General features: G+C 37.7%; 1 protein-coding gene across 1 annotated transcript in view; it reads left to right on the top strand.

The window, feature by feature from the left end:
• Nucleotides 1–2,821: 2,821 nt before the first annotated feature.
• Nucleotides 2,822–20,193, top strand: part of uggt2.S (UDP-glucose glycoprotein glucosyltransferase 2 S homeolog) — a 65,061-nt gene continuing 47,689 nt past the window's right edge. Inside the window, 3 exon segments of the mRNA NM_001092799.1 lie at nucleotides 2,822–2,998; nucleotides 4,191–4,273; nucleotides 6,129–6,260. Of these exon segments, the coding sequence (NP_001086268.1) occupies nucleotides 6,249–6,260 (12 nt within the window). The 5' untranslated portion in view covers nucleotides 2,822–2,998; nucleotides 4,191–4,273; nucleotides 6,129–6,248.

Raw genomic sequence — 20,193 nt, forward strand, 5'->3', positions numbered from 1 at the left:
GGATAAAAGAGATTGACAAATTTTATTTCTAAGCCTCAAGAAATGTACTGAAAACATTGCAGATCACGAAAGTAATAATCAATAAACATCATGTTTTGTTATGGAAACTTTTACACACGTTGTAAGGGGTCACCTGGGTTACGCTTCTTTTAACACATACCAAACACCTTAATTTTAATGTGCTGCATAATGCAGAGACAGGAGGGGGTAAACTGACAGACAGGCATATAATAAAATAAGATGTAATGAGGCCCAGAACGCCTGGAAGCTGACAGTCATATTCCATCTGCACTGTACTTTGAGTCGGAATGATATTGAAGGAGATTGAATGCTTCATTTTGTTTCATTATAGAAGACTATGCCCTAGATTAGCTTTCCAAATGACTTGCAGTTGCAGCCTAGCCTGCTGCATGGGATGGCTGACAGAAACAGGCAAGTGTGCTATAGCCTAGGGGCCCAGTGTTTTCTTTTAATATATATTATATATTCACTGCTGGGTCTGGTTGGGCACACCTGCAGGGAGAAGAAGGCAGGCAAGGTGATCCAGTGATGTCACTAGGGATGCGCCAAATTTCGACCCAGCGTACAGAGCAAACACACACATGTGCCTGGATCTGCACGTATCCAAACCCAGCAGTAGCCTAGAATTGGGGCCTGTGGATGTAGCCTCGGGACCCCACATCCCTTTATTCTACCACTGTATGTGGATATGGCCCATTTGTATTACATTAATGCTACTGCTACTAGAGATGCTAGAGGAGGAAAGCAAGGTTCTGCCTGTTCTGGTAAAAAATATACATGATGGCAATTTTATTAGAGGGAAAAAAGGGTTCTGCAAAATCTAAGGTGAAAGGGGGGGTGGCTGTGCTGCAAAAAAAAGCAGCACCCCCCTTAAAGGACAAGGAAAGTTAAACTAAAGATGTAGCTAGAAATGTTGTACATTATGTTTTGTACTTCTGTACCAGCCCAAGACAATAACAGCCCTTTAGCAGTAAACATTTGTGTCTCCAAAGATTCCCCAGTAGCTCCCCATCTTCTTTTCTGCTGATTTACTGCACATGCTCTGTGCTGCTGTCACTTACTAAGCTTAGGGACCCACTCACAATATACAGTACACATAGAATAGAAATGTCATGAGATAAGGCTGATTAGTAATTACAGATAATTACTACATGGCAGCACAGAAACCAGTGCAATTAGCATCAGAATTTAATAATCAGTCCTGTAGCATCAGCTTATATTACAGAAAAACCTCTTTTTCTGCTTGAAATTTTGCAACGACCCCTAAGCTTAGCTTCTCAATAGCTCCTCAGAGCCCACTGAGCATGTGAGTGTCACAGACACTTTCCAAGATGGTGACCCCCTGTGACAAGTTTGAATTCCTGGATCATCGCTGTTATTGAGAAGCTGAAACTTTAGGCTGGTGCAATAACTTCAGTATATAAAATATGGAATTTTTAGCCCTATTCATTTTTAGGGATTAGTTCTTCTTTAAGAGCGTGCAAAGACCCAAAGAGGTGAAGGACGTGGCAGAAAGACCTGAATTAGCGGAAAGACCCGAAGGAGCCGAATGCTGTTTAAGAAAACCAAATAATCTGCTATTGCAGAGGATAAGGAAGAAGAATTGATGTCAAGTTCTATTGAACACCAATGGCTTTTTTTTTTTTTTTAATTAAACCCGACTATCAATGGTATTTTTAACTTCTAGGGGGGGGGGCTTGGCTACCAATTAAATAAAAAAATCTATGGGGGTCTGTCCACCAATGTTTTTTTTTTTTTTATTTGTAGGGAGTCACAGGCCACCAATGAACTCTATTAAATGTTTACAGAGGGCCCTGACCACCAAATGTTTTTATTAACTTGTAGGGGGGACCCTGGCCACCAGTGGGGGTTTTTTTTTAAGTTGTAGGGACGTCCCTAACCACCAATGAAGTTTATTTATGGCCACCAATGTGCTTTAGCGTTCATGTTTTAGTTTGGTTTAAGTTTACATGTTTTACTGTGATTTAGGGGTGTACGGAGTCTGGGGCAGGGCAGGTGGTGTTGGGTGGGGCCCAGGGGTCCCTGAAAATGTTGTCGTATGGGGCCTGTGATTTCTGATGGTGGCCCTGGCGGAAAAGAAAGATATTAGAAATATTAGAGTTGGAATCAGAGGCAGGCTAGAACCTGGGAACAACATTTCTGAATAATTATTACCAGAATAGAGTATTCTACATTTTTGATAAATTGGGGAAAGACAAAACATGCATTTATATAACTTTCTGCAAAACTAGAGAAGAAAGCAGGGCTTAGAGAACCACTTGCACCAAACTGAATATGAGAAATCAATCATACCATACGACATTTAGCTAAAATACTTTCTCCAGTTTCCATTTGTCACTGAACTACAATTTCCATCATTCCCCATCAGCACCACTAGAGAACTGAGCCCCACATCTAAGGTAAAGTTCATTCAAACCGTGACTTTTGCTCCACCCTCTTCCCATTCTGCTTGCCTAGTGCAAATCATTTGCAGCACGAATCCCCAGAGAAAGTCGCTATGTATCCCAATCCCCCCGGCTTCAGCAGCCTATGGAAGGGGCTCTGTGAATTGACAGCTGCCGACATTTGATTGGATGTAAAATCTAGTATAGCGGGTACTGCTGTCCAATTGGAAGACGCTATGTTACGTCATGGTGGAGGGGTTCCCGGAAGCTTGTTTATGGAGGCCGGCTAACGGGAGGGGGAGTGCAATTCAGTAGCATCCTTTCCTTAGGAAGAGAAGCCGGAGAACCGGGGTAGTACTGTAGATAGAACAGTCTGTGATTCCCTCCCCAGTCCCGGTGTGTCCATCTTAAAGCGGGTTCCTTCGTGTCTCAGGAGCAGACATGCAGTCCCCGCTCATACTTTGCTTCTGCTCCCTTGCCCTATCCAGCGCTCTGGCACAGGCATCAAGCAAGGGAGTCACAGCAAGCTTAGCCGCAAAGTGGCCAGGGACCCCGTTCTTACTGGAGGCCAGGTGTGTTAAGAGCAGATGCTATTGTTATCTTTAGCATAGGAATGGGGTACCACATTATATGGTGTCAGACTCAGAGGCATATTCAGCCAGCAGCCTATTGAGAACTACATCTCCCATCATCCCCTGCAGCCAAGATAATATGGGGGAGGGGTTTAAAACTGGAGACTTTTAGAGTGTACAGTTACAGAATGTTAGAATTACTACAACTTTATTGCAGCGTGTGGAATAACCAAGTCAGTCCAACATGAATGAGGTTTTAACTGTTGATTCTTGAGTTTCAGTTTACTTTTTTCCATGCCCAAAATATTTATGCCTTGCTATTTGTTTCACTTGAAATAAGAAGGTAATCGTTCCAGGCATGTCACTCTCACAGATGCTGAAAGACAGCTCCATGAACTGTAATGGATTCATTGGTTATTACTGAATGGAACTTACAGTATATGATGAGTATTTGGAAGGAATTGTGGCCAAATATTTTACTTACAGCCAAAATACCAATAATTGAAGCTGGAGCAGAATGTAACTTCTGCTAAATAGAGCCCTAGAGCCTGTCCAATGTGTTATCTGCAGCTGCCATTCTGCCAGAGTTTAACAATCCGTTGCTGGTAGCAGTGGAGACTTGTACTGACATCTAAGGAAAAAAATAACCTCTCACTGTATTGATCGGAAGAGTAATGCAAAACAAATTGCTGTTATTTCAAAGTTGTTTTGTTTGTTACATTTTATGCATCTAAATCCCTCTTTATACTGATATATATAAAAAAGATTTTTGAATAAGGGCCCAATTTCATTTAAGTGAATAGATCATATTCTTGCATTAAATTTACAGACAGTGCGAACAGTTCTTTTTTTTTTTTCTTTTTTTTATAGGGGCAAATGTTTTTATTTTCAGATTAAAAAAAAAAGAAACTAGGGAATTGGACTCAGTTTTGCCAATTTGGTAAATGATACAAGATTTCTGTCACCTTATGGATAAGAAATATCTGCTGTTGTAGATATGAAGATACATGCAACTCACTTTCCTGTCACCTGCACTAAAAACACAATTATCCTTTATTTTTTTATCAACCTACTTATATGCAGATTTACAGTAAATAATATTATTTAGTCTGTTCATTTCTGAGGGTATCATTTCTAAAGTATTAACATGTTCTGTTTTAATATCTAAGTAATAATCATTTCTTTCTTACAGTGAATTTATAGCAGAAGAAGGAAATGATAAATTTTGGCAGTTTTTGGCAACTGTGCAGGAACTGACAATTTATAAGAACAAAGGTGAGTGATTCTAAAACAATGAGTTTAGTTTCACAGCAACAGAAAAATGTATTTCATACAGACTTCCCGCGATTCAGTGCAGAATTGTTAAAACAGATTTAAAGGCGTCATGGTTTATTCTATTAAAAGTGTGATGTTGGTGATTTTGTAATTAATATTTAATTAGAATTCCCAGTTAAAGAACCATATTGCTAATTTATTCAGATGTGTTTAGTGTGAGAATTACAAGAAAAATGGGTGGCACATCACTCCTTCAGATTATCCCACTTGCCAGCAACTAATCTACATTGGCCTATATAATGCTTGTTGTTGTACTAAAGAGCATCACTTTAACTGGCAGATACATTCTGTAAGCTAGGTCATGGACTTTCTAAAGTCTTTTAAATGTGATACAATAGCTAGTAACTGTATCATATTGTATTGTTTCAGACTTCCATAAAGCATAGGAGCATGCACATGCGCAGAGCAGTGTATCAATAAATTTACTGTATTGTAACAGTTTATTGCAAAAGTTAGCAGTCTGCCTCACTGAGCTATTACTGGGAAATGAAACAATTGTTACAACAATGGGAAAATTCAGTATTTTCATTATTTGTGGTGTACTTTTTGAAACAAATCAGTTTGGTAATTTAGAATTGCTCACATAATACTATCAGAAATTACATGGTTAAACTTGCACCCAAATTGCTGAATGTTTAATAAGGAAAAACAATAAAAATATATAGTGAATAAAGTACCCCCTCTTGTAAAATATAAGGATATTCATGCAACTCCGAGGTAACTTCTAATATCCTCATATTTTACAACTGGGGGTACTTTATTTATTATAATACACAAGTTTCAGTGAGTCATGTGACAGAAATGACATCAGAACTCACCATTTATAATGGATGACATCAGAACTCACTGTTTATAAGAGATATAATTTACAAGATATACATGGCTTTTGTGTATTATAGTTGTATAATGAATGAAAATGTAATTTGTTACAGTTTAAATGCTCTCGGTATCTGTTTGTACCTGTCTGTTCTCCTAAGCCCAGCTATCCTCCAGCTAAGACTTCAGTTCCATCAATGTCTGGCACGTTCTGAATAACAGACCCGTGAAGAAGTATGCAAAGCATTGTGGTAACTGGAGTCTTCTGCTACATTTCAGCATCTAGGATAAGCCATGCACAAAATAAGAATGGCCAGTTCAAGAGCGTGATTTCACTTTAAACAACATTTACAAATAACTTTGATTATCATTTGATAATGTGCAAAAAAATTTTTGTTGCGTTATTTTGGTGAAGTAATATATTAATGCATCTTTTTCACAAATAGGTAAACAATATTAATCTTGAAAGTATGTATCTGAAACTGATGATTGTGTCATTTTTTTGAACCAAGGGAAAGTAAAACATGGCATTTTTTATTTAATGCAATTTGTTGGCATGCCAGAGAGTACAGTATACTTTTTGTGTGTGTGTGTGTTTTTGGGCTGGGTACAAAATGTGATGCCAGAATACACTGTAGGCACTATGCAATGTGTGATGTTGTCCTTTTAGGGTGTGTATGGAATGCACGTCATGCATACCTCCAGGCAATCTTTAGGGTGCACTTGGTCAGTCTTTTGAATTTTGCTACTCATTTACAAAATGTACCTCTTTTGGACAAAATTTTTACCCAAGATAAATTGGTTGTGTCCCCTCACCTTAGCTTGATGAGCTCCTGTGGTTTAGCATTTCTCTACAGACATGGAGACAAAAAATTGCACTGTGCTTAAACTTGTACATAAAGTACCATTTTGTTGGGCATTTAATATTTCCCCCTAGGTATAACATATTCTTACTACCTTCATTTTTTTTTATCCACAGATACAGAATATTCTTACTACACCCTAATTTTAAAGAAAGCAGCCCCAATTCCTGTCAGATCTGCAGATCGCACTGCTGAAATTTGCTTTTTCTATAAGAGCATATTCTCCGACAGTCCAAATGTTTCAACAGGTAATAAACCACTTTAAGATATGTCTGCTTTTTATTAGATGCTGATATCTGAAATAAGACATAAAGGAAGTACAAAAAGGTTACTGTTTTTTTAGCAAGTGACTTTGTACTGCCAGCAACTGATGACTTGTCTGGCATATAAACCATAAAATGATTTCAGGAGAAAGTAACATCATTATCATAATCTGTTATTTCTAATGTGCAAATTGATTCGTAGGTGCTGTCAGCATGGCTATATGCTAAATAAAATACTTGCAGAGCATTTTCAGTGTAATAAAAAGGACAGAAGTACAGTATAATGATTCACAATTTTTTCCTTGTGGTTTACCAAAATCTGTGTTAAAAGTGAGGAAAAGTGAAAAAAAATTGATTTATATCCACACATCATAAGAGAAGTATATGCTCTCCAACCAATCTTTCCCTAGGCCAAACAGAAGGAGAACATATGAGGGGGTCACACACTGCAGCTCTTCTTCACTTCTTCATCTGCTGATGCACCATGCACTGGCTGGCACTGGGAGATAAAATATTGGTTAGGATGGGTGGGCAACCATGCATGCATAGATAGCATATGTCTGCCTTTCTAGGCTGAATGAATAGCACAACTTTTATTATCCTAGGGAGGCTACTTGCCAAAAATTAATGCTTAGCAGCTGCTGCCTGGCACAAATGTATAATGTACTGTAATCCCACGTTAAAGTGTATTTTCATTTGTTCTGACCAGTTTTAACTCAGATCAGTGTAATTTACATTGTATGGTACCCTTGAACATGTATATACAGGTATGGGATCCGTTCTCAGGAAACCCATCATCCAGAAAGCCCCGAATTACAGAAAGGCCTTCTCCCAAAGACTCCATTTTATCCAAACAATCCAATTTTTTTTCCTCTGTAATAGTAAAACAGTACAGGTATGGAATCCGTTATCCGTAAACCTGTTATCCAAAAAACTCTGAATTACAGAAAGGGAGTCTCCCCATAGACATTACAAATAAAATAAAAAAAAATACAACTTTTTAAAAATGATTTCTTTTTTCTCTGTATTAATAAAATAGTATTTTCATATGTTCTGACCAATACTTTCAACTCAGATCAGTATAATTTACATTTTATGGCACCCTTGAACAAGTATATACAGGTATGGGATCCGTTATTAAAAAAACCTGTCATCCAGAAAGCCCTGAATTACAGAAACCTTCTCCCATAGGGGTATATTTACCAAAGAGTGAAGTTAATAGTAAAGTTCCGCCACTAGAGTGAAATTCCGCCACTTCCCATTCATTTCTATGGGGTTTTTAAAGGCGTATTTATCAAAGGGTGAAATTTCACTTTCACCCATTGATAAATATGCCTTTCAAAATCCCATAGAAATGAATGGAGAGCTGCGGAATTTCACTCTAGTGCATTGACTCCATTTTATCCAAATAATCCAAAAAATTGTTCTCTTTAAAAATAAAACAGTACAGGTATGGGATCCGTTATCCATAAACCCTTTATCCAGAAAGCTCTGAATTACGGAAAGGCAGTCTCCCATAGACTCCATTATAAATCAAATATTCCAACTTTTAAAAAATTATTTTCTTTTTCTCTGTATTAATAAAATTGTACTTTGTACTTGATCCAAACTAAGGTATAATTTATCATTGGAAGCAAAAATAGCTTATTGGGTTTATTTAATGTTTACATGATTTTCTTGTAGACGTAAGGTATGAAGATCCAAATTACGGAAAGATCTGTTATCCGTAAAACCCCAAGTTCTGAGCATTCTGGATAATAGGTCCCATACCTGTATTTAATGACTGTCAAACTGTTTAGATTAATGTCCTGTGATGTATGGCAGTCCAGTGGAAGTCACTCACTCTGGTAAGTGACCACAGAAGACCCCAGAAGACCCCAGAAGATGTAAAAAAAAACTGCTGTTAGTGCTGAACACTAAATATTCTGCAGCAGGTCTGACAATCATTTTCAAGAAGGGATGTCCAGCCTTGGGCCCGAAACTGCTGCTGAGAAACAGCTCATCTCTCCGATTAATTTAGTCACTATACCAAAGAAATTGCTTGTCTGCAGTCCAACACAGCTTCACAAATAGCCACTTTGACATTGTGGCATACATTAACAGTTTTATCAGTTCAGTGTCTTTTCATAGACTGATTTAAGCTTTGCCCGGAAGGGGCTACAGGCAGTAGATGGCTACATTTACATAAATACCCTTCTTAAATGTTATTCTATTTTTAACAGCCTTAAATTGTCTCCAGGCTGCTTTATTTTCATGATAGGAGAGATGATAATAAATATTTTTCTTTCTTTAATTCTAGAGTAGTGAGTGTAAAACATAAGGGAACAACTATACCCTGTTTTACTGCTCTTGGAGAAACAAAATCGTTACTCTGACAAGGCTCGGTATCTGTATTTTGACATGAACAAATAACATGTTAGTATTCCGAATTGCGGATTTTTCTTTAATGGGGAGTGCCATAAAGGATATATAAAATCCAAATGATTGGATTGTTTTTTAACTTTTTTTTACTTTACCTTCCTGTGTATTACCTGTCCTGCCTATAGTCTCTGCTTAGTCTCAACCCTGGTACTGTGTATCTCCAGTGCATGACCCATCTTTCTGAATGCTAACTTGGCATTCTCTGACACTGCTTAATCTTCCACACTCACCTCTCCCCGCATGATCAACTTCCCTGCTAACATCCTAACTAGCAGCTACTGCACTGAGGTGCAATAGAGTTTGAAAAAATGAAGTACATTAAGCTCAAACTGTTTGGGGCAAATTCACTAAGATTCGTAGTTGCGCCGCACTTCGCCAGGCATAGTTTTGCCAGCGCTCCGCAAATTCACTAAAATCCGAAGTTGCGCTAGCTAAGCGAATCGAAATTACGCTGAATTTCAATGGAGGAAAACGTAGAATCACTACAAATGCCTGGGAAACCTTCAAAACATCAAATAAAATTTTTTTTTTGCCCTACACATGTGCCCACTGTATAGTTTCGTTGCCATGAGTTAGGAAAGGGGGGAAGGAGGGGAGCCCCAAAATTTTTTTCGATCTTTTTCAGCCTATCACCCATAATATAGAAAAAACGCCAGCGTTTTTTGGGACTTAGAAAAAATTTGAACTTTTTTTGAAGCAATCCCTATATACTCTATTGCACTTCGCCTGGTCTGAGGTGGCGAAGGAAGTCTAGCGTAAAAGGTAGCGTTCAGTACAATGAGTGCGTTAGTGAGTTTGCATAGTTACGTCCGTTGCGTAAATTCGCCAGGCGTAAGGGTGCGAAGTAACACTAGCGAATTTACGCCAGCGTTAGTTAGTGAATTTGCGAAGTTACGAAAATGACCAACGCTAGCGAATTGACGCTATCGTTAGACGCTTCGGCGCATAGTGAATTTGCCCCAATGTCTATGTAAAACTTCCTTAATTACTATATCAAGTATACTATACCAGATAAATGGAAACCACTTTATCTGAAACCTTATTTGTCCAATTTGCCTCAAAATGGTAAAAAAATTCCTTCTAGAATAAGATTTTTCCAGACGAGGGCAGCCTTACTTTTCACTGGAATAACTTAGAATAGCTTATTAACGTTTTATATTCTTGTGTTCTAAAATGGAATCCAACCCTCTCTTGGACCAATTTAATGTGTATTCCAGAACAATTTCTTCAGGGAAAGAATTCCACAACTTCAAAAGTCTCCCTGTCTCATTTCACAAGTCTCTTTCCTATCCCCTGATTGATGCCCTATTCGGCCAATCATAGCCTCCTGCTGCTTCATAGCCAACTCTATGAACTGATTGTCTCATCCCCAACATCACCAGCCCCACCGCTAATGTCACCAGCTTTGCCCGCATTGCTTGTTATGTCTAACTTAATTTTTTACAAGTAACCACGGGTACTTCAACAACAAGCATTTTCTTAACTTAGTATCATTTAGGGTGTAAGTGGCATACATTATTTTAAAATCCTATATGCGTTACCTGAAATTTATCAACACTGAATTTCATCTGCCACTTAGCTGCCCAGATTGCCAGTTTGTTTGTATCCCCCTTCAGTGATGGTGCATCCTGGCTGGAATTAAATGGCCTGCATAGTTTGGCGTCATTTGCAAATGCAGGTATACTGCTTACAATTCCAAGTCATTCACTAAAAAATTGAATAAAAATGGGCTTAATACAGAACCCTGCAGCACCACACTAAGAACCCAATGTACCATTGCCAACCACCCTCTCTATAAATGTTTCTGTAGTCAGTTTTTATAACTGTACATATTGCATTGCAAAGACCAACAGACCTTTGTTTAACAAGTAAATATGTGTGCTGCACTGTATCAAAAGTTTTGACAAAATCCAGTTAGTTCATCTAATGCAGCCCAAGTGTTCAATTTCATACTTCATCATAAAAAGCAATTACATTTGTTCACATGATCTGTCCCCTCTTAAATAGTGATGGGCTACTCTGACCCATTTTGATTCGCCAGAAATTCGAGAAATGGTGAAAATTCGCCATTGAAATCTATGGGCAACAAAAATTTTTTTGACTTGTAACAAATTTTTCCACTCATTAAGGGGCACATTTACTTAGCTTGAGTGAAGGATTAGAATGAAAAAAACTTCAAATTTTGAAATTTTTTTTGGCTACTTCGACCATCGAATTGGCTACTTCAACCTTCGACTACGACTTCGAATTGAACGATTCGAACTAAAAATCATTCGACCATTCGATAGTCGAAGTACTGTCTCTTTAAAAAAAACTTTGACTACTTTGCCACCTAAAACCTACCGAGCACCAATGTTAGCTTATGGGGACCTTCCCTATAGGCTTTCCTAGCAATTTCTGATCGAAGAAAAATCGTTCTATCGATGGATTAAAATCCTTCGAATTGTTCAATCAAACGATTTTTCCTTTGATTGTTCCATCAAACGAAATGCGGTAAATCCTGTGATTTCGATATTCGAAGTCAAAGGATTTTACTTCGATGGTCGAATATCGAGGGTTAAATAACCCTTGACATTCGACCCATAGTAAATGTGCCCCTAAGAGTCTATGTGGTCATCTTCATAGTAGAATGAGAAAAACTCTGGCACTCGAGGCAAGTGAAATGTTACACATCCAGTCACTCCAGCCTTTATACATTACATTTTTGACTAACTAACTATATTAGAAACATTTTTATTTTGCACAGCCTATATATTTATCTATTTACCCAGTTTTTATTTTCACACTGAACTGTTCGTTTAACGTCTGCTTTGGACATTATTGAACAAAAATAGTCATTCACTTGTGGAAACCAATTTCTGCAAAGTGCTTTCAATTCTTACAATGAGAAAATACAAGATAACAGATTGTAAGTATACACCCCCCTTCAAGTCAGTATTTAGTAGATGCACCTTTGGCATCAATTACAAACTTGTGTCTGTGTGGATTGGCCTCTGTTAGCTTTGCACATCTGGACACTGCAAATTTCCTATTTCGAATACTTCCTATTTGCAAAACTTCTCAGACTCTCTCAGGTTGTATGGCGAACAGGCTTTCTCATGTCCAGCCACAAATTCTCAGTGGGATTCATATTTAGGCTTTAAAGGAGTGGTTCACCTTTAAATTGATTTTAGAATTAGAATGATATTTTGAGACAATATGCAATTGGTTTTTAATTTTTTATTATTTGTGGTTTTTGATTTTAGATTTTTATTTTGCATCTCTGCAGTTTGATATTGCAGCAATGTAGTGGCAAGGGTCCAAATTACCCTAGCAACCATGCATTGATTTGAATAAGAGGCTGGAATATGAACAGGAAAGGACATGAATAGAAACATGAGTAATAAAAAGTAGTATTACCCATAAATTTGTTTTGTAAATGAAGGCAGTAACCCCTATTTGAAAGTTGAAAAGAGTCAGAAGAAGAAGTCAAATCATGAAAAACTACATGAGTAATACGAGTAGTTACTGCCTCCATTTACAAAACAAATTTATGGGTAATACTACTTCTATTTAATAATTCCTGGACATTAAAATGGCTGTCTTTATGCTATTCTTGTGCCTATTCTTTAAGCTAGTCTTGTTGAAAGACAAATCTTCTACCAAGGCTCACAATGGTTACATAGTTACATAGTTAAATTGGGTTGAAAAAAGACAAAGTCCATCAAGTTTAACCCCTCCAAATGAAAACCCAGCATCCATACACACACCCCTCCCTACTTTTAATTAAATTCTATATACCCATACCTATACTAACTATAGAGCTTAGTATCACAATAGCCTTTGATATTATGTCTGTCCAAAAAACCATCCAAGTCATTCTTAATGGCATTATCTGAATCAGCCATCACAACATCACCCAGCAGTGCATTCCACAACCTCACTGTCCTGACTGTGAAAAACCCCCTACGTTGCTTCAAATGAAAGTTCTTTTCTTCTAGTCTAAAGGGGTGGCCTCTGGTACGGTGATCCACTTTATGGGTAAAAAGGTCCCCTGCTATTTGTCTATAATGTCCTCTAATGTACTTGTAAAGTGTAATCATGTCCCCTCGCAAGCGCCTTTTTTCCAGAGAAAACAACCCCAACCTTGACAGTCTACCCTCATAATTTAAGTCTTCCATCCCTCTAACCAATTTAGTTGCACGTCTCTGCACTCTCTCCAGCTCATTTATATCCCTCTTAAGGACTGGAGTCCAAAACTGCACTGCATACTCCAGATGAGGCCTCACCTGGGACCTATAAAGAGTCATAATATTTTCATCCCTTGAGTTTATGCCCTTTTTTATGCACGACAGAACTTTATTTGCTTTGGAGGCCACAGAATGACACTGCCCAGAATTAGACAACTTGTTATCTACAAAGACCCCTAGATCCTTCTCATTAAAGGAAACTCCCAACACACTGCCATTTAGTGTATGGTGTTGTATTTTTTTTTTTTTTAATCTGATAGACAAAATGTTTAATTTTGGTTTTATAAAACCATAGTACAGCCTACCAACTGATTTCCACTTAACAATAAGTTATTTTGTGTTTTTTGTGTTTTTTTTTCATTGTAATTAATGCCAATCCTTTTGCAGATAGCTGTTTTCACTTTGATATGTAAGTCTATTATTGTTGATTAGTTTAAAAAATGTATTTACAACAACCATTTATGTAGTGTTTTATGTATTCCAGTGGGGTTAATACTTTTAACAGGCACTCTGTAGTGCTGTTCTCCAAAATATATTTTCAGTGTGATCCTTAAGAAATCTTGAAATAACAACTCATGTCAGACTTATAATTGCAAGGTTGAGAACATATTCCATTTTTGAATTTTGGAATTGTTTTAATGTTTTTACAATTGAGATTAAGAACATATTCCATGTTTGAATGTTGGAATTGTTTTAGTGTTTTTCCAGTCTAATGGTTTGTTACCACCTGCAATTGAGTCTGAAAAACTAAATAAAGAGATGCTTTGCCTAAAACTGAACTTTATTCATCCCTTTTTCACCTTAAATTTGCTTAAACATTTTAGTTCATATGGTGTGTCAGCACTGTGATTTTGTTTGAACTGAGCCATGTATACCTATACCGAAACAGCCTTGTACCTCAGAAAGAGCAAAAGTGATACATTTTCTCGATGTATCCAGTAGAAGAGTCAGTGTTCCATGTAACTAAAATATCTCCATTACTTTTATTGGAACCATACTCTCACACTGCATTTTTTTTACTATTGATGTACACAACCATAATTGTTGTGATTAGTCTTTGCAGGTGAAGAAATACATTTATCATTTTCTCAACACTTAAAAGCAAAATAATTTTCGCAAGAAATATGTAGTAATTTTCACTTTAAGAAATAGTACAATTAAAGATGCATTTAAGATATATCTAATAGGTTGCCATATACTGATTTGTTTGGACGGAAGCTTTGCATACTATGAACCTTCTCAAAAGAAACAGTAGAGAACCGCTGAGCATTTCTGTTTTTCTATAGAACGGAGCTTAGCATATTGTGAACCTTCTCAGAAGAAATTCTAGAAACCCGCTAAGCATTTCAATTTGTTCTTTAGATTGTAGCTTACCATATTATAAAACCCTCTCATAAGAAACTCTTGAAAATCACTGAGCATTTCAGTTTGTTCTATAAAATATAGCATAGCATAGTATGGACCTTCTCATAAGAAACTCTAGAAAATGTTGAGCATTTCAGTTTGTTCTATAGAATGTAGTTTACCATATTCTAAAACCTTCTCATAATAAACCCTAGAAAATGTTGTTATGAGAAACCCTTGAAAATCACTGAGACTTTGTTTGTTTTATAGAATTTAGCTTACCATATTTTGAACCTTCTCATAAGAAATCATAGAAAACCACTGAGCATTTCAGTTTTTTCTGTAGAACAGCCATAAATAGCAGAGAAACTACTATGCGATCTTACGTTAAATCCATACTATTATTTATCCAGATACATAACCGGTTTAGTTCATAATGGTCTTAAGATATAAATTTAAAGTGATGTCTGTTGTTTTTTGGAAGACTAATTCTTAGTGTTTGAAATTAAGTAATCAAGTAATATAATGTTACAGCTTTGGTGCTGCAAAGTTGTTAGGCTGTTTTACATTTTATGGAAAATGACGAGGAGAAATTGAAAAATAGAAAAGCAGATATGAAACCAGCTGCAGATTTTTTACAAGACTTTAATAGAAATTCTTTAAAGTATTGTTAAAAATACTTGTATTAAAGGAACCATAACACCACTGTAAAATAAAACAAATGGGTGTTTACCACCAAGGCTAGCTGGCAGCCAGGTGGTTCTGTATAGATGGTATATTAAAGTATCCCCATTCTGTTGACTGCAAGTTCCTAAAGGTGGCCATACACTGGCCAACACATATGATAGTCATACTAATTGAGCCACAGAAATAGCAGATTTTTTCTGTTAATTTAGAACAAATGCCTGAACAATCTTCATGATCTGTCTAGATATACATTACAAGCCCAGATGGTTGTGCTAAACCTAAAGTCAGTTTTAATATTGGCAGTGAAGTAAAATGATAATTTTAACCAATGCTATTTGACCAAGAGAAGTACTTCAGCTTGTTGATTTTTGTTGTTAGGAACCTGTTATGTGTTGAACAGGAGATCATGTGCTGGGTAACTGGCCAACTGGGGAAATCAAGGCATATGGGCACAGTTATTAAAAGCATGTAGTGTAAGGATGGCAAAACTGCAGAGCCTACAGAATAACTCAGCCAGAAATAACTCTGGTCAGTTTACACAAGGTCCAAATTTCTAAAGTTCAGGAATATCGCTTTTATTAAACATAATTTTTACCTATTTTTTACTATGATTTTTATTAAGTTAACAGAGCAAAGAGGGAAATTAAACCTTCTCCCTGCTTTGTCCTTGCAAGGATGTACAGTGCAAGGATGTACAGTACAGGGATAGTTTTGTCATCGCACTTTGGAGGGCTGGGGTACATCTCTAAATCTCTTCACTTGATGGTTCTTTTGAATTAGAGTGTCTGGGTTTAAAGAAGCCATGAAAGACACATTACAGTGGAGTGGTGGAATAGGGAGTAGCTTAGGAAGTAGGAGTATGCTTTCTTGAAAAGCATGCAAGGTGAGAAAGCTTGAAAAGCTTCATGGTGGGTGTAGGAGTGGGGGAACTGATTATATAAATGAAATCAGTAACGTAACTACAGGGGGGTGTGCCCTGGCGCGGGCCGTGCAGCCGGGCCCCCGCCCCCCCTCTGTACGTCATTTTCCGCCGCTGGAGTCCCTGAGAGGGTGCAGGCCCTGGCCCAATCGCACCCTCTGCTCCCCCGGTAGTTACGCCACTGAATGAAATGCACTTGATAGTACGCTATCTAGAATATGTTTCCAACTAATCCTTACACAAAATGTAACTCAAACTTTCACTCCAATTCTCCTTTATTCTATTTGACTTTTCTGCTTTTTGACTTCTGCCTGTTTGACTTCCTGACTTTTTTTGCATGTTTTGTGACTATGATTTGCTTGATCCTTGCCGGTACCTCTTCACGAACTCTCACAATACTAAACACACAAATTCCCTGTTGGTGAACACCAGAACTTGTTTATATAAAACTGTTGATTAAAAAGGTCATAAGAAAAGAAACAATTAATTATTTTCTCGTAGGCAATACACATGCTAACAGTGGTGACTTGCCTACCTTGCCAAAAGTTCCAAAGCCTAAGATAATTAAGGATGGCTAGTTTTCAGAATTGCTGTTGAACATTTCTGCCTTTTCTGGAATTATTAACAGGCTTGTAATGAGTCCTTTCCAAGAGTTATTATTACTGGCATTAATCTATATTTTGATTAATAACTGATAAGATTCAACCCTGCAGAAATAATTTGGACTCACCTTCAAAAGTTTGTCAAGACTCTAGACATATCTTGAGTAATGAATTTGCCAGAAATGCTTCTGTTCTTTTTTCTAAGAAATTTGTGCATTTATTTGTGGAATTTTTGGTGGGGTGCTAGTTTGTTAAAGGAGAATTAAACCGTAACATTAAAAATCCCTACCCCCTACCCTACATAGACCCTCCTCCCTCCTCCCCCCAGCCTAAGTGTTACCCCTATTGTTTTACGTACCACTCGGTGCAGATTCAGGCATCGGAGTTCACAGGCACCATCTTCAGCCACTTCGGCAATCTTTAGTATGAGAGCAGCACTTTTCGTATTTTCCTGAGTTGGTTTCAGATAATTCATCAGAAATAACGACTTTTTCCAATGACTTTCCATTTTCTATGTGTGACCGTTTTTCTAATATTGAAGTGTCAAGTGTCTTTTTTCATCTTCTAAAGCAGCCCTGGGGGGGTCGCCGACCCTGTAAACTGTTCTAAATGAATATAATTAGTTGATACATGTCTTATCTTTGTCCCTGCTGAGCAGAATCTCTGGGTTTCATTAAGGCAGCTGTTAGAATTGATACAATAATTGCTAATAGTACAGAGATGCTGCTGAGAAATGTATCAACTAAATGTTGCAAAATTGTAACAGTTTAGAGTGCGCCTGAATTACTGAGCTGTCAGACTGGAACCCAAGAGACAGTGACATTCAACTTTAAACTTAGATTTTGGAAAAGCAGTAAAAAATAAATAATGGAAAGTAATTGGAATCTTTATTTCTGGGGAACAATCTAAGGGCTAGTCCACACGGGGAGATAGCGACGCGATTGCGGTCGCGGCGACAAAGCGCCGCGACAGTCGCCGCGACCGGCGCAGGCGACAGTTTTGTATGGGCGCCTATGTAAAAACGCCTGTGCTAACCACACGAGGCGATGCGCTTTTCAACAGTCGCCTGAAAATGCCTCGCCAGGCTTTTTCAGGCGACTGTTGAAAAGCGCATCGCCTCGTGTGGTTAGCACAGGCGTTTTTACATAGGCGCCCATACAAAACTGTCGCCTGCGCCGGTCGCGGCGACTGTCGCGGCGACCGCAAACGCGTCGCTATCTCCCCGTGTGGAATAGCCCTAAAAACAACTGAATTGAAAAAAGTTTTTGGAAGGTGAACAACCCCTTTAAGAATATGCAGGAAATCTTTGGTAGTACTGAACAAACTGCAGAGCAGCTCTTCAGAATATTTTTTCTTTGTGGTAAAGATTGATACATAAAGGATTGAAACACAAAAGGCAGTGTTTTCTTTTTTTTCTGCAAAGACTGTGAAAGTGCTACTAAGGCTTTTATCTATATTGCAATTTTTTAATATATAGTATAAGGCACTGTCCACACACCTATTAATTGTATCCAAAATTTTAAATATATGTTCTACCTGCCGTGGTGAGGATTATATGCAAGAACTGAAATTCTCTCAAGCACACTCCAGTTATTTTCCACTTAAGCCCAACCCTTATGAGGACACACCACAAAGTCCCAAACTGTTTTAAAACCAAAAGAATTTGAAGGAACGGCACAACACCATTGCTATCCTTCTCACAACATATTTTGGGTCACATGGCCCCTTTCTCAAGAACCCTTTCTTACATGGACTCCACTTGAGAAAGAGTCCATGTGATCTAAAATATATTGTGAGACTAATAAAATATAGTTCTGATGGGGTGGAAGTAGAAAGGGCATCTGGTTTAAATTAAAACAGTATTTCTCCTTTAAACTCACAAGTATTCACAGAGTTTAGTGACAGGGCCCAGAGTAATACAGGCATGCAATCTATTATTTAGAAACCTGTTATCCAAAAAGATCAGAATTCTGGGATACTGTATCTGAGAAAAGTTTTGGTTTCATGCATTTCCAGATGATAGATCCCATGCCTGTAATGCAGTTACGTTTAGTACTGGAAAGCAATAAAATGTTCTGCAGTTCATTTTTTGCCGCTTAAGTGCACTCGGTAAATAATTAACTGCTGTATTCTAATCCCCCTCCATATCCCTGTATATTTGTGGTGGAACAATGTACATTTAGGAGGAATCCTTGATGCAAAAGTTTAATTAGTTATGAAATGTACATTTTTATAGCATGGAATTGCAAGGTGAAGCTGTGATCACTACAGAAGAAAAGCTGTCTTAGCTTCTAGCACAGTGTGTTGCATAATATATAGCGCTTAAATCGCTTCATAAGGGGAGGGGCAATATTCTAATGGAAATTTTGGTGAAATAAATATGTTTGCACTTTTTTATGACACTGTCATTTCTAAAAGTAGTTTACAAAGGAAGCATGTCATTCTGGTTTTAATGAAAACTCCAGATTTTGTGGAATCCTACAAAATCTGGTCCCCCTTGTTATGATGTAATTCAGATCAGATAAAGCTGGTGTTTTAACCAGTGCAACTGCATCCAGCTTGTAGGAAGAAGTTGATCCGACACTAGCCTACAAAATGTAGTTTAGCGCCAATACTGGGAAGTGTTCTGGCAAAGCTGAATGAGCACTTTATAGGAAACAGAATATACCTATAACACTGTTTATAACAAATATTTTTATTTTGAAAGGTAGTAGTTGACATTCAACTCATTTCAGCTTGTCTTAATTGATCAGTGGGGCTTTTCCCTATTTCTTTTCATTTGCTTAGACGGTTGCTTATGAAAGCAAAGATTATGTTACTAAAAATCTTCTATTTACAGTACATACTCGAGTATAAGCCGTCCCAAGTATAAGCCGAGGTACCTAATTTTACCTACGAAAACTGGGAAAACTTATTGACTCGAGTATAAGCCTAGACACAACTACAGCAACTCCCAGCAGCACACATTCTGCCAAAGTAACCCCCCAGCGATCAACCGGACTTCTTTGCAAAGTTGATGGTGACAGAGAATTGCCAAACGGATTACTGTGTGCATTGTCCCACTGTCCCACTACCATGTGCAGAGGGTGCTGTGTGATATTGCAGTCACTGTTATTCTTTCATATAACCAACAGAGGGCGCACTCTTATTCTTTCATATAACCAACAGAGGGCGCTGTATGATATTGCAGTCTCTCCCCAAGCGAACTGTTGGTATAGGAATGATTAAAAGTGACTGCAATCTCAGCTACTGCCAGCTGACTCGAGTATAAGCAGAGGTAGACTTTTTCAGCACATTTTGGATGCTGAAAAACTCGGCTTATACTCGAGTATATACGGTAGTATTACTTTTATATATTTGATTAACCATATGGGTGCTTTTGTTGTCTTTAGAGAATGCTTCAATGAACACTTGGAACTAGTAAGGGGAACTAGTAATTTAAACAATGGATGATCATTTTAGGTATACTGTACTTCGCTGAATACTGTTTCACCGAAAATTTGGGAAACAACAACAAATTCAGCAAATGCATTTAAGTCTATGGGTTACAATTTTTTTTCACCCATTGGGGTCTATGGGTGGCTTTTTCTAGGTAATACCTGGTGAAAAATTTTGCTCACCACTTGTTACCGCTCTACTGATTTGTAACCCAAGCTTGTGTTATATTGGGCAACTTGGGCTACCCTAATTGTTTTTCCATAAAGGCATTGTGAACT

The sequence above is a fragment of the Xenopus laevis genome, chromosome 2S (genome assembly GCF_017654675.1).
Source record: "Xenopus laevis strain J_2021 chromosome 2S, Xenopus_laevis_v10.1, whole genome shotgun sequence".
NCBI classification, from domain to species: Eukaryota; Metazoa; Chordata; class Amphibia; order Anura; family Pipidae; genus Xenopus; species Xenopus laevis.